The sequence below is a fragment of the Pangasianodon hypophthalmus genome, chromosome 11 (assembly GCF_027358585.1).
Source record: "Pangasianodon hypophthalmus isolate fPanHyp1 chromosome 11, fPanHyp1.pri, whole genome shotgun sequence".
NCBI classification, from domain to species: Eukaryota; Metazoa; Chordata; class Actinopteri; order Siluriformes; family Pangasiidae; genus Pangasianodon; species Pangasianodon hypophthalmus.
Genome location: NC_069720.1, coordinates 3,109,271 through 3,124,708, shown reverse-complemented (window position 1 = coordinate 3,124,708; position 15,438 = coordinate 3,109,271). Strand labels below are relative to the sequence as shown.

Genomic DNA, 15,438 nt, shown 5'->3' with positions numbered 1-15,438 from the left:
CAAACTAGGATAATCTATAGTTGTAGTTGAAGCACAGGTACAGGTCAGGAAACCAGGAAAAATGCCAGAACCAGAGTATACTCAGGACTAGGAAAACACTGAAACAAGGAAGTGCAGGAAAAAAGGCTCAGACTTAATGACTTCACAACCAGACAAAGAAACAGACAGGCTTAAGTTTACAAACTAATCAGAAGGTGACACACTAATGACGCACTAGGGCAATAAACCAATGACACACTAAATGGGAATTACATGACTATCTCTAACTCTCAGGAGTTTCTGAAATGCTCAAACCAGCCCATCTGGCACCAACAACCATCCCATGGTCAAAGTCACTGTGATCACACTTTCCCCATTTTGTTGTATGATATGAATATTAAACTCTTAACCTCTACCTGCATGATGTTATACAATACACTGCTGCCTCATGACTGTATAATTGCATGAATGAGCAGGTGTAAAGGTGTTCCTATTAAAGAGGATGGTGAGTGTATATATAGGCTGAAAAACACAATCTTGGTCATTTTTTGTTATTTTCCCAAATATTATCTGAAATTTGAAAGACGACAAGATTGATCTTCTTTACCTACTACCAAGGCTTGATTCAAGGGCTGAAGAAAGGGAATAAGTTTGGCCCAATTAAAAAAAAAAAATCATCTCCATCTTATTATTAGGATTCCTGTTGTCATGTGATCTCATTTAAGATGTCTGTTATCTAATATAACCTTCTGAAATAGCAAACAAATCAGAAAAAGTGCTCGTTAAGGATGCTTTGGATGGTTAATGGTTCTACCAAGTGTTCCATGTGGAACCGTTTATGAAAGAGAACATCTCTGTTGTAATCTGTTGTTGAGTTTAATGATCATAATGATTTGAAATTAAAAAGAAAAACCAGGGGTTCTACGTGGAATGCTGTCTGGAAGGGAAATGCTTCATTGTAGGGTTCTACACAGAATGAAGGACTTTACAAATAATGGCAGCTTCGAGATTAAATGTGGACAAATCACTCGTCCAAATCGCTCGGCTCTCAGGCAGACCTGTTACCTTGACAACCCAATCCAGTCCTGATTCTCGCTCTGGCTTAATGTGGCGAAAAAGGGGGTATTATGCAGCTCGTTTGGACTTTTCTCTCCTTTTTGCTCTCCCACTTCCTCTCGTGGCCTCCCTGCCCTGCACAATCCATTGCCCTTGGCTGGCAACTAACCAAGCCGTGACTCAAAGATACATGTCAAATTATTGTTTTCCTGTCCGTTTCCTGATTTGATTGGTCACAGCTGTGAGAGAAAACAGTGGCAGAGCATCAGGAAGTGAACCACAGAGAATAAGATTCGCCTCAATTTCCTGCTGCATGAGGCCTCACCTGAGGAGCGATTACTGATTGTGCAATTGTATCTGATTATATTTTATTTTACTTTTCATTTTATTTTATTAGATTTTATTTCATTTTCATCACTCAGTTCTATTATAACCGAAGTGTGTGTATGCTTGTGTATGTCAGGAAATCTGACCCATTTGTATTTGATTTTTAGTTTTATTTGACTTTATTTATTTATTTATTTATTTATTTCCTTTTAATTTATCTAAACATGTATTTTATGTAAAAAAAATATTTTCAATTTACTGTATGTTTACTTAATTTTTGTACTAAAAAAAAAATGTACTGTATATTTTATTTTACTTTATTTTCACCACTAACCTCGTTCCTAACTGAAGCCTTGTTGATGTGTACGTCTGTAGGATCTTTTCAGCAAATCCGATCCATTCTTGGAGATTTATCGTGTGAACGATGACAGCACAGAGCAGCTTGTACACAGAACAGAAGTGAGTGGCGTTGCTTCACTAAAGAGTGATTCGTTATTCTTCCTGTTGTCCCTGTGTTTAGTGCTTTTTTGATTTTTTTTGATACTCGTCACAGGTGATCAAGAACAACCTGAACCCCGTGTGGCAGCCGTTTAAAGTCTCCCTCATTTCCCTGTGCAGCTGCGATGAGGACAGGAAGCTAAAGGTACGTAAGTGAATGAGAGGAAACAAGACACAAGTAACGAATCGTAAAAAGTGAATAAAATGTGTCATCTGAAATACATCTGTTCACCCGCAGTGCCTGGTGTGGGATTATGACTCGAGAGGGAAGCATGACTTCATTGGCGAGTTTTACGCCACGTTCAAAGAGATGCAGCAAGTTTCTGGAGGAAACAAGGTCAGTGAGAGACACTGCATTGATGTGCGTCATGAATGAACCAATTTTCTTCCAGAGAGACTTGAGAAGCCAAAAGAAGTGGTGTGTGTGTGTATATACATATATACATATATATATATATATATATATATATATATATATATATATATATATATATATATATATATATATATATGTATATATATATATACACACATATATATGTATATATATATATATATATATATATATATATAATGAAACTAAATGTTTCTACATTAAAAAAATACTAAAAAAAAAAATAGTAGTCTCAGGTACAATTTGTGCAGTTTTATAAGGAAATGAGCTGTAAGTTTCACTGAAGCAGCCACAGTTCTTCTGGAGACTTTAACTGTCTTCTTATTTATTTTAACTTGCTTGTTATTTTGCAGCAAAACCCAGCAGGCCTCATTATGTTTTTTGTCTGAAAAGTGTCTATATATATATATATATATATATATATATATATATATATATATATATATATATACAATGGATATAAAAAGTCTACACACGGCAGGTTTTTGTGATATAAAAAAATTAAGTCATGTCAAAACTTTTTCCACCCTTATAGTGAAATTACAACATATTAAAATTAAGTAAATAACAATCAGAAACTTTTTAAGGGAAAATTAGGCAAAATAAAAAACTTACATTAATGTGCACACCCATAAACTAATACGATGCTGAAGGACCTTTTGATTTTATTACACCACTCAGTCTTTCTGGCTGAGAGTCTACCAGCGTGGCACATCTTGACTTGGCAATATTTTCCCATAAATAATGTGCACAGCTCGCTTCAGGTCACCCCACAGATTTTTAGTTGGATTCAGTCTGGGCTCTGGCAAGGTCATTCAGAAACATTGATCTTCTTTTGGTGAAGCCATTCCTCTGTTGATTTGGATGTATGCTTTGGGTCATTGTCATGCTGAAAGGTCAAATTCCTTTTCATCTTCAGCTTACCAATAGACACCTGAAGGTTTTGCGCTAAAATCGACTAGCATTTGTAGCTACTCATGATTCCCTCCACTTTGATAAAAGCCCCAGTTCCAACTGAAAAAAAGCAGCTGTAAAACACAATGCTGCCACCACCATGCTTCACTGTGGGTATGGTGTTCTTTTGGTGATGTGCTTTTTTTTTTTTTTTTTTTTTTTTGCACCAAACATATCTTTTGGAATTATGGAATTATTTTACCTTTTGGAATTGGTCTCATCAAACCATAACACATTTTGCCACATGGTCTGGGGTGATTTAGTTGGATGTTTTTTGTGAGAAAGGCCTTCTGCCTAGCCACCCAATGCAAAAAACTTTAATCTGACAAGAAACTGAGATGTACCAGAATTAGCTATTTTACTCATTTTCTAAATGCAGTATAATCCTATACAGTATATTGCTGCATATTGTGAAAGCAGTACATGCTGAACTAAATAACAAAGGAATAAAACACTTGGGGGTGTGCTGTTACAAGAAAATAATCAGAGATCTTTTATTTATGAAGGATTTTTTTATCCATTTGTATCCACTTGTGGAGTATCTGTGAAACAAGTTAGATCTTATTACGATATAGCAGTTATAATCATTCCCTCATCATGAGAAAATTAACAAACAGACCAATCAGATTTGAGAATTCAGCAGCGCTGTGGTATAAAAATATTTAATGTGACATGGGTAAAGATTTATATTTTTTGGATCATTCATTGGTGAATTTCAGGATTTATTAAAAATCTCACAAAAAATTATGCTAGCTAGTAAACTAAATTAGACAATAAAGTAGTTCACATAATGTTAGCTAGCTTGTTAAAGAACTTGCTAAATTTAAATACATTATATAATAGTTATATAATCAAATGAAAACCTTAATTTATTAATTCAATTTATTTAACTTAATTTATTTTTTTTTATTTTGCATTGTTTATTGTAAAAAGGTGTCACAAAAGTGTATCATTTCTCTACATAATCTCCATTTCGTTCAATAGTTATAATATACAATACTATAATATTATTAGATATCAGCCAAACATTAGCTTGGTAGTAAACATAGCTAGCTACTAACCTCAGAATACGTCAGAATCCTGATATATGGAGCTAACACTTAGCTAAATTGTTTAATATTTGTTAACAACAATGTGGTTAGTTTAGCAAATGAAGCTAAACTATTATAATGTGTAAATAAAAAACAGTATTTAATGCCAATGCTATGTCTTAGAAGTTAAAATAAATCATGTTGCATAATCAAGTTTGTGCTTCCATGAACCGACTCAGCCTTGTTCTCCGCTCTCTCGCTGTGCTCCTGAAGGTCACATGGGACTGCGTGAACCCAAAATACAAAGTAAAGAAGAAGAACTACAAGAACTCTGGCCTGGTCATCCTCACGGATCTGAAGGTAGGAGACAGGAGTGGTGTAAATCCATCAGATCATTACCATGAGTTAGTGTTTATGGGAATGCAGTGTTATTAATACAGGATTGTGTTATTAATACAGGAGTGTGTGTAGTGAATGTGTCATCTCGAGACACAGTGCAGGAGTGTGTGTAGTGAATGTCTAAGCCTGAGGCACAGCGCAGGAGTGTGTGTGTAGTGAATGTCTAAGCCTGAGACAGCGCAGGAGTGTGTGTGTAGTGAATGAGTCAGCTAAAGGCACAGTGCAGGAATGTGTGTGTAGTGAATGTGTCATCTCGAGACACAGCACGGGAGTGTGTGTAGTGAATGTCTAAGCCTGAGGCACAGCGCAGGAGTGTGTGTGTAGTGAATGTCTAAGCCTGAGACACAGCGCAGGAGTGTGTGTGTAGTGAATGAGTCAGCTAAAGGCACAGTGCAGGAGTATGTGTGTAGTGAATGTGTCATCTCGAGACACAGCGCAGGAGTGTGTGTAGAGAATGTCTAAGCCTGAGACACAGTGCAGAAGTGTGTGTGTAGTGAATGTCTCAACTCGAGACACAGTGCAGGAGTGTGTGTGTAGTGAATGAGTCAGCTAAAGGCACAGTGCAGGAGTGTGTGTGTAGTGAATGTCTAAGCCTGAGACACAGTGCGGGAGTGTGTGTAGTGAATGTGTCATCTCGAGACACAGCGCAGGAGTGTGTGTAGTGAATGTCTAAGCCTGAGGCACAGTGCAGGAGTGTGTGTGTAGTGAATGTCTAAGCCTGAGACACAGCGCAGGAGTGTGTGTGTAGTGAATGTGTCAGCTAAAGGCACAGTGCAGGAGTGTGTGTGTAGTGAATGTCTAAGCCTGAGACACAGTGCAGGAGTGTGTGTGTAGTGAATGTGTCATCTCGAGACACAGCGCAGGAGTGTGTGTAGAGAATGTCTAAGCCTGAGACACAGTGCAGAAGTGTGTGTGTAGTGAATGTCTCAACTCGAGACACAGTGCAGGAGTGTGTTTGTAGTGAATGAGTCAGCTAAAGGCACAGTGCAGAAGTGTGTGTGTAGTGAATGAGTCAGCTAAAGGCACAGTGCAGGAGTGTGTGTGTAGTGAATGAGTCAGCTAAAGGCACAGTGCAGGAGTGTGTGTGTAGTGAATGTCTAAGCCTGAGACACAGTGCAGGAGTGTGTGTGTAGTGAATGTGTCATCTCGAGACACAGCGCAGGAGTGTGTGTAGTGAATGTCTAAGCCTGAGGCACAGTGCAGGAGTGTGTGTGTAGTGAATGTCTAAGCCTGAGACACAGCGCAGGAGTGTGTGTGTAGTGAATGTGTCATCTCAAGACACAGCGCAGGAGTGTGTGTAGTGAATGTCTAAGCCTGAGACACAGTGCAGGAGTGTGTGTGTAGTGAATGTGTCATCTCGAGACACAGCGCAGGAGTGTGTGTAGTGAATGTCTAAGCCTGAGGCACAGCGCAGGAGTGTTTGTATTTAGTGAATGTGTCAACTGAAGACATGGTGCAGGAGTGTGTGTGTGTGTGTGGTGAATGTCTCAGTTTGAGACACAGTGCAGGAGTGTATGTGTGTGTGTGTGTGTGTGTGTGTGTGTAGTGAATGTCTAAGCCTGAGACACAGCACAGGAGTGTTTGTATGTAGTGAATGTACCAGCTGAAGACACGGTGCAGGTGTCTGTGTGAATGTGTGTGTGTGTGTGTGTAGTGAATGTCTCAGATTGAGACACAGTGCAGGAGTGTGTGTGTGTGTGTGTGTGTGTGTGTGTAGTAAAAGTCTAAGCCTGAGACAGCGCGGAAGTGTTTGTATGTAGTGAATGTCTCAGTTTGAGACAGTGCAGGAGTGTGTGTGTGTGTGTATGTGTGTGTGTGTGTGTGTGTGTGTAGTAAATGTCTAAGACTGAGACACAGCGCAGGAGTGTTTGTATGTAGTGAATGTGTCAGCTGAAGACACGGTGCAGGAGTGTTTATGTAGTGAATATCTCAGCTTGAGACACAGTGCAGGAGTGTTTGTGTGTAGTGAATGTGTCAGCTGAAGACACAGTGCAGGAGTGTTTGTGTGTAGTGAATGTGTCAGCTGAAGACACAGTGCAGGAGTGTTTGTGTGTAGTGAATGTCTAAGCCTGAGACACAGCGCGGAAGTGTTTGTATGTAGTGAATGTCTCAGTTTGAGACAGTGCAGGAGTGTGTGTGTGTGTGTGTGTGTGTGTGTGTGTGTGTAATAAATGTCTAAGACTGAGACACAGCGCAGGAGTGTGTGTGTGTGTGTGTGTGTGTGTGTAGTAAATGTCTAAGACTGAGACACAGCGCAGGAGTGTTTGTATGTAGTGAATGTGTCAGCTGAAGACACGGTGCAGGAGTGTTTATGTAGTGAATATCTCAGCTTGAGACACAGTGCAGGAGTGTTTGTGTGTAGTGAATGTGTCAGCTGAAGACACAGTGCAGGAGTGGTTGTGTGTAGTGAATGTACCAGCTGAAGACACAGCACAGGAGTGTGTACATGATGTTCGCCTTGGTATGTGTCTTTTCAGAAAGCCACACTTTTAAAGTGAATGCTTTTCCATTACCTCATTCTGCTGAAGCTTCTTGAATCATGGGTTTGGATTCATTGAGAAAGGAATCAATACATAATTCTGTGTGGGTTGGTGTCAGATGAAGAGAAAAGAGAATATGGAGCTTTTGTACATCTCTGCTCTTCTGCTCCAAACACAAATTTGAGCACTAATTCTTTGTTACTTAATACTTTTCAGAAACATGTTTTTCTTTTAAAGTGCTTAACACTTGAAAGGCTGACATAACATAACTACTAGATTGACCGGCGTGGTTATTTGGACTGTTTGAATTGTGAATGCTTATTCATACTGTAACACAGACTAAAGTTTCAAATATTCAAATATCTATCTATCTATCTATCTATCCATAGCTACTCTATTATTTTAAGGTTTTAAGTCATAAGAAATGTCCGGAAGACAAATTACGATTTTATGTTTTGACCATTATTTATTAATTAATCCATAAGTGCACCATATATGGATGACATATGGTATACTATTAACATTGTAATTTCCTATTAGGAAACGTGATTTTAAATGAATTATTTGCAATTAACATAAAGAAAAAACAGATTTACACACAGATTCTGAGGGGCAATATTCACAGTGTGCACAGTGAGGAATAGGACTGTATTCATGACCTTCATTGTCAAATCTAAGATAAGTCCAAGACCAGGACTAGCCAAGATCGAGTCAAGACTGAGTCTTAAGGAGGTCAAGTCCAAGTCAAGATCGAGCTCAACTGAAAGTTAAAACCATAATGAATTCAGAAATGACTCTGATGCTCATAGTCAAGTTCCTGTTAACACAAGTAGCACTTCCTGACTATATAGTATACAGTTATAGAAGGGAATTATTTATAATCGCATTATCTGGTGTCACCCAGATGACGATGGGTTCCCTTTTGAGTCTGATTCCTCTTGAGGTCGCTTCCTCATGTCGTCTCAGGGAGTTTTTCCTTGCCACCCTTGCCTCTGGCTTGCTCATTAGGGGTAAATTCTTAAATGTAAAATTTATATCCAGATTTCTGTAAAGCTGCTTTGTGACAATGTCTTTTGTTAAAAGCGGTATATAAATAAAACTGAATTAAATTGAATTGAAGCAAGACTGAGTCGAGATTGAGACAGAAAACTATCAAATCCTTTTCAAGGCCAAGCCTTTACTTCAACTTGTCACATTTATCATGGACAATTCCTCCCCAGACTGCCAGGGGGCACTCTCATTCACATTTTGGAATGTCTTCTTCTGTTGTCTGTATCACTTCCTCTGTTTGTGCACACCTGTTTGTGTTCCCCCTAATAAGTTCCCCTATATAAATTCTGCCATTCGTCTCCCTTGTTACTGGGCATTGTGTTTATTGTGTGTTTTGTTACTATTATGGTGTGTTTGGATTGTGAGTAGCTTGCTTTTATGTTGCCTTGCCCTGCCTCGCCCCACCCCGCCCCACCCCATCTTGCCCCTTTGTTATAGTTTTTCTAGTTTTTGGCTCGCTCATTGCTTGTCTGCACTTGCATCCACCTCCCTCGAATTTGTTACAGTTGGCTTCATTTGTGCATCATACTAATGCTTAGGCTGTTTTCTAGCAGAAGGAACTACTTCTTGTATGACAATGTGAAAAGAAAATGCAACAGTGACATTCATTTTACAAACTCTCGGTTGACATCAAGCTCATATTTAGCAAGATCAATGCCCAAGACTGAGACAATTCTAAGAAAACGTTTCAAACTCTATTGAGGATTTAATACTGCAAATGCACACGTCACTTTTCAGACCCTAGACGTAACTACAGACTTAATTGTTATTCAGAAAGTTATGCAAGAGATACCTACACTGTCTGGAGTGCGAAGCATTTCTCAGTTACACGTGATTCTGACCTTGGACTTAAGCGCAGTATTCTTGGATGATATTGAGGCACTGTATTAAGTGATTTCAGTCATAAATCCTCACTATAGACGCTCAAGCTCAAGTCTGAGTCTGGGCCTAATTAAATGAAAGTCAGGGATCAGTGGACATGGGAGTTTTGTTTCCTCAAAGCAATTACATCTCAAAACATTAGAAAGGTCAAAATGATTGTCTTGGTTGTTTATAGAGAATTAAACTCAAGGGAGCTGGTCCGGACTTAACATTCCTTACTGTCTTAACTCCATACCTTTCTTATTACTTTCACTAAAATTAATGAATAATGCACTGATAGATGAAGGGGTTAACTATCATGCGTAATTGTATAACTATACAATACATAGCTCTGCGTATCAAACAATACATTTGACAAACTGCGTAATAAAGTCAGCTATTTTTCATAAAATAGTGTTTATATTACGTCAAGTGTAAAACATTTAAACTTAATCCAGCCCATACTCTCTCCTCTGAAAAAGTAGCTCTCTCTTTATCTCAAATCAGGAGAGGCTGCACGAGTTTAAAAAACTCACTTCTCTTAAGTATGCTGTTTTCACAAGCTAATATAGTAGCATACCATCCAGCGCTAATACCATTGCAAAGACAACATGGGTGTCTACATAGAAGACAAACACACACACACATATACTCTCTCTTTCTCGGTAGCATTTCAATCCAGGTTCAAGAAATCACCACCGCGATTGTTCATAGTTACAGACGATGAGAGATGAGACTTTACTCTGTATAGTGAAGCGCGCTGGATTCAAAAACATGTTTCAGCTACAGAGAGCTGCGCGACTTCAGACATGCCACCTTGAGACACTAAAACACACCTGCAGGGCAAAATTTATTTATTTTTTTTAACTTGAAACATGGTTGCGGGTGGAAAAATTAAGGTAGTTAAGGTGCAAATTCAGAGAAATATGAAAAAATCTGTCTCCTTTTCCCAATTTCCAGTTCTACTTTCTTTTTGTGCTATCTATTTGTATGGTTTTTCAGTGCGTACCAGTGAAAATCTGGCTAGAGAGCTAATAAAGTTTAATGTTAAATGTTTGATTTTGTTACGTTTTAAGACAAAATGGAAAACTAAGACGCACAAAATGTATGGTATCGAATTTGAATTGTGTTTATTGTTACAATGCTGGTTTTCACCTATATTGTTTAATGCTGATCATCAAATATCAACTTTTCCCATGATTCATACAATCCATTGCAATAAAATGATTGCAAGCATCTGTTCTGATATCTGACTGCTTTACTGTTCATCTCACCAGGTCACTGTGTTCTGAGATTTATGCTGAACTCTCTGTTCCACAGCTCCACAGAGTTTACTCCTTCCTGGACTACATAATGGGAGGATGCCAGATACACTTTACAGTAAGTACCATGCCAAATGCAAATGCAAGCTTGTTCCTAACAATGAGAAATCCATTCTCTGCTTGCTAATGCATGCACATTTCTGCACTCCTGCCCTGTTCTACATTGGCTTTTCCCATCATATTCAACTGCTCTACTGAATAAACACTCGCTATATCACATTGTCAGATCGTCCTGGCTGGCTCGCTTGCACTTTCTGTTTTCCCCAGAGTGTGAAAGTGAATCATTGTTGCTCGAAAATGTCCTGCTAGAAGCAACTGCATGAATGAATTAAAATCTCTGTCAGTAACCAGACTCTCAATATCAACCACGCCAGGAGGATGACAATTGAGAAAATTAATGAACAAATATTGATGAGTAAATATTAATGTGAATATTCATGCCGGATGCACGTGGGTTAAATAACATGAAATGATTTATGTTTTGGAGTACCAAAACCTTGCTGCTTCACAGCTCCAGGGTTTCCGGTTCAATCCTAAGCTCAAGTTAGTGTCGTTGTGGAGTCTCGTATGTCCACCTCATATCCGTGTGGGTTTCCTCCAGGTTTTCTGGTTTCCTCCCACATCCCAAAAAAAAACTCGAAATTGCCCCAGGATAGGCTCAGAATCCACCAAGCCCCTGATCAGGATAAAGCTCTTACTGAAGATGAATGAATAATTTATGTTCTTTTATCACAAGAATTCAACAACCACAGTGTTGTTGAATTCTTGATTCTGATTGGTCAGAAAATTGATTTCACAGCTCTGACAGTAATTCAGCTTTAAATCACAAGTTTATATTAATGCGCTATTAATACCTTATCGTTTCTAAAGTAACAGCTCATTCATATGGACTTGTACGGAGGACACTCAACATATAACTATTAAATTTAATAATAAACCAACTTTTAAGCAGTATTGTTTAAACAACTGAAAAGAAAAGAAATCATATAATTGTTGATATGGTGATGTTTTCTGTAAGATTAACATCTTATTCTCCAGTGTCAGCACTTTGTAACAGTCAGAGGTAAAGCTGTAACTTTAGGTTTTGTCTTACTGATTTTAAGAGAGAGAAAAAGATGCTATAACATAAGTGATAACAGGGGCTAACTTGTTTCATGGATGTTCCACTGTATTATATGTAACTATGAAGTGGATGAAAAGTGTGACGTGTCGTTCTTTAATAAATGAAAGAATTGTAATTGTTGGCAAATTGCTGTGGTATAAGAGGAATAAAACATTTCAGTATGTGCTGTTAACAGCCACCCAATCATTGATTGTTTTCCTGTAACGGCATGACATGGATGGTTTTATTCTTTGCTTAATGTGGCACCAAGGCTTGCATAGCATGTTACAAATTGAGTTTATAGCATTAATTTGGCAAATGCTGTCTTTACATTTTACAATTTGAAGCAAATCTTAACTTGCTTTGAATTCTACAATTGAGCAGTGTTGCATTTTCACATTTAATGCTCGAGATGTATTTTTAGCAGCGATTCTGCTTCTCGTACGGCTTCACTGAAGGCACGCCGTCTGACGGCTGACTAATTGGACTTTCAGAGACAGACTCTATTACATACATGCGAGAAGGTTTTCCTGCTGCAACACTCGCTCATTAGAACTTATTTACTGAGCTTGAGCTCTAAAATAGGATCTGGCAGTGACTTCTTGTGCCACTTTATATTCAGAATGTTAACAGGGTGTCTGATGATATGTCTTTTCCTCCAGGTTGCCATTGATTTCACGGCGTCAAACGGAGACCCCCGCAATAGCTGCTCCCTCCACTACATCAACCCGTACCAGCCCAATGAGTACCTGAAGGCTTTGATAGCTGTGGGTGAGATCTGCCAGGATTATGACAGGTAATCCTGATTGGTGTGCAGGAAAGAGCTGATCTTTAGAAAAAAAAGGGTTTGGAGAAATAGAATTGGGTTTTTCTTTATACCAGATCTTAATGTGAATTTACTGCACAGCTCCGCCTCCTCTGTCTGACCTTTTCAGTGATGGGATTGAAGGATGATGCAGAAGAGACATGGACAATTTGGTTGAAGACTAATCAGCTAATAGACTTAGTCAGAATCATTAAAATAGTCACAAGTAGATTAATTTTTCAGTGTAAGTAATTAGTTGCTTCCTATGCATATGTCTGCATGTAGTGAGGCTTGACTCATTAAAAAAAAAGCACATCAACATGTTCTTCCTCCTCTAAACAGAAAAGTGGAATTATAAGCTTGAGGAAAAGCTGTTGTTCTGCACTATATTTGATGTAAGCAAGTTCACAAAGAAATGATTAAAATGTTCAGGCTATTATTATTGTGATTTGTTATTCTGTTGTTATTGGAAATGGTTATTATTTTGACAAGTTTATTCTCATTGGAGTTATGCAAGACATGACTTCTTGGATGGAAAATATTTGGAATCATTTCCTTATTTTTATTTATGTTATAATTTCCTGTCTCCAGCACGTAATTAGAATTTTTGGAGTTATTTTTTCATACTGTGTTAAATTCGATGCACTAAGATTAGTATCTGTCCATTACTGAATATAAAATTGTTAATATGGTGGTGCTTTCTGTAAGGAGATGTTTATTTAACATTCATGGAAGGAGTCTCCAGTGTCAGTGCTTTGAAACAGCCGGAGGTAAAGCGACATCTTCAGGACAGAGGAGTTTACGCTTTGTGGTTTCCAAGTAACATGACAATCTGTGCTTTTTGTCTTATTAACTTCAAGAGAGAGAAAAAATAGAGGCTGTTTATAGCTGCTATAACGTAAGTGAGAACAGGAACTTTTGTGGATGTTCCACAACGTTAAATGTAACTATAAACAGATAAAAGATAAAGTTTGTTGTTGTTTAATAAATACAAAAAAACTGGTTGGCAAATTATTATGGTTTATAGGAAAATAATGAACTTTTGGGTGGTAACATTAACTCCGTTTCATCACACCGTCCCGTCATTGATTATTTTCTTATATCAGCACACTCTCAAGTGTTTTGTTCCTTACTTGCGTTACTATTTTTGTGTATGTTGCTTGCTTCTAGGAGCGTTCACATAAACCCTGCACTTGTATGTCTTAGACGCTCTCAGCCCTAAAGACACATTTTGTTAAAATATCTTATATACTCTATAATAATAATATTTTCCAACTGAGTTTCCTTACATTTTTAGATTATGGTGGTAAATCTCTGTGTTTATAAAAATACATTTCTGTTTTTTAGTTTTATAAAGTTGATTTAAAAGATAGTTACATAAAAATCGCGTTAAATTAGAATGTAATTCATAAACATAGTGTTAACTTGTTTAAATATGGAATATACACTATTCAAAAAGTCCTGAATTTCTATGCTTTGTGCAACACTAGTTAGCATATCAGTGCAGTCCAGAACTCTTCTCATAACCCTCAGCAGTGAACACAGGCCCTGTTCATTCCTGACAAAACAAGATTAAGTGAAACAACTGATATGCCCATCAAGCTGGAGGAGAGGACTCGAGGGAAATATCCAGTTAACTCGACTAGAAGCTCTGCTGGTATTTTTGCGTGGCTGTTTGTTTCTCTGCCACACTGCATGCTGTGCTGCTGCTCTCACTGTCGGAGCTGTTGCCTGATGAGCCCCGAGCGTCCTGACAGGTTGTAAAGGTTTCAACGGGCGGTCTTATCAGATGACAGGCCATGCACAAGCCTGTTTTTTTCTCCTCTGGGTTCTGTCCTAACAACAACCCATGTGGCATGTAGCCTTGCCAGCCGCTGGAGCTCGGGATGGTCCCCGTGCCAACACAGCTTATTAGAGACTTCCAGCCTTGACAACGCTCACTCCCACAGGAGACTGAACCATATTAGTGCAGAATTCAGACCAAATGCATGGCCGTGTTAGTGTCTCAGTTAGGAAGGTTGCTTATTAGAGCTGAAACAGTGAGCTGTGTAGCTGATTATCATTTCCCTCTGTGTCTCTTGTTTCAGATGTTCATCAAAGTGCTGGTCTCACAATGACTATTTAGAGTCTGTGAATTACATTCAATTGTTACGCCGATATTTACGCCAGGAAAGTTCCTTGTATTCAGAGTCGGGCTACACACATGCATAAGATGATTCTCTGTGTGCGACATTCAGATTATTAAAATCAAATGCATGTAGTTCCCACCTCAGTGGATGTGAGATTTTTCTTCAGTAGAAGTGTCCAAGACAGGATTTTTCAACAGCCTTTAAACGCAAGTGATTGCCTTTAAGCACCAAAACAAATAAGAAATTTTTTTCTTTACTGTCAAATGTAATACAATGTGCCGTAAAAGAAAAAGAAAATTTTACAATGAAAAATAAAAAAAGTAATATGAAGATATACTGTATGAATGACAAATTGATAAGCATTGAAGTTGAAATTGAATTGGAGTCTAGTGTATTGTCGGTATATTGCTGCGTGAATAGTCCTAGCTGTAATTTTCACATTAATCACTGCAAATTTGGTTTCATTTAACAAATATGGCTTCCACTGTCATTATTTGACAGTTTATAAAATAGCACCTGATCCAGCACTTCCGGTTATTTTGGTTATTTTTTAATTTTTTTTTCAATTGTGCTCCAACAGCTAATTATGCTCCAAACTTAATGAAGTCACGAGTTATTGATGAATACTGATGAGCTCCTCACTAAGTGCCCTTAACTTAACTCTGAACGCAGCCCTAAATGAATATCAGCTTACTTTGGTTTAAGGTTTACTCAAATTGAAGCTGTAAATTTGGTGTTTTTCTCATTTGACTTGATGAAACCAAACAAGGATTTAAAGCACACCACAAAGCTTTGTCTTAATGCCTTCTCTCTTAAAATAGACTCAGAGTTCAGAAGGTAGAAATGTTGGGCTCAGGTTGCTCGAAGCCATCCAGCGTTGGCCTCCTACGCTGTGTTTGTGTGGGCTTCTTGCTTGAAGCGGTTCTGCGACACACACCAGGTGAGAACCTGCAGTTAAATATGGTGCTGCTTGTGGGATGGAGGAATCGTTTGCCCCCGAGCTGCCCACATGCACAATACAAAACAAGTGAGAATGAGATGAGACAAGACT

At 38.3% G+C, this 15,438-nt stretch overlaps 1 protein-coding gene across 1 annotated transcript in view; it reads left to right on the top strand.

Moving 5' to 3' along the window:
- Positions 1-15,438, top strand: part of cpne7 (copine VII) — a 56,181-nt gene that overhangs the window by 20,255 nt on the left and 20,488 nt on the right. Inside the window, exons 6-11 of the mRNA XM_026930842.3 lie at positions 1,738-1,821; positions 1,916-2,005; positions 2,099-2,197; positions 4,513-4,599; positions 10,350-10,409; positions 12,116-12,249. Of these exons, the coding sequence (XP_026786643.1) occupies positions 1,738-1,821; positions 1,916-2,005; positions 2,099-2,197; positions 4,513-4,599; positions 10,350-10,409; positions 12,116-12,249 (554 nt within the window). The remainder of the gene's footprint in view (positions 1-1,737; positions 1,822-1,915; positions 2,006-2,098; positions 2,198-4,512; positions 4,600-10,349; positions 10,410-12,115; positions 12,250-15,438) is intronic.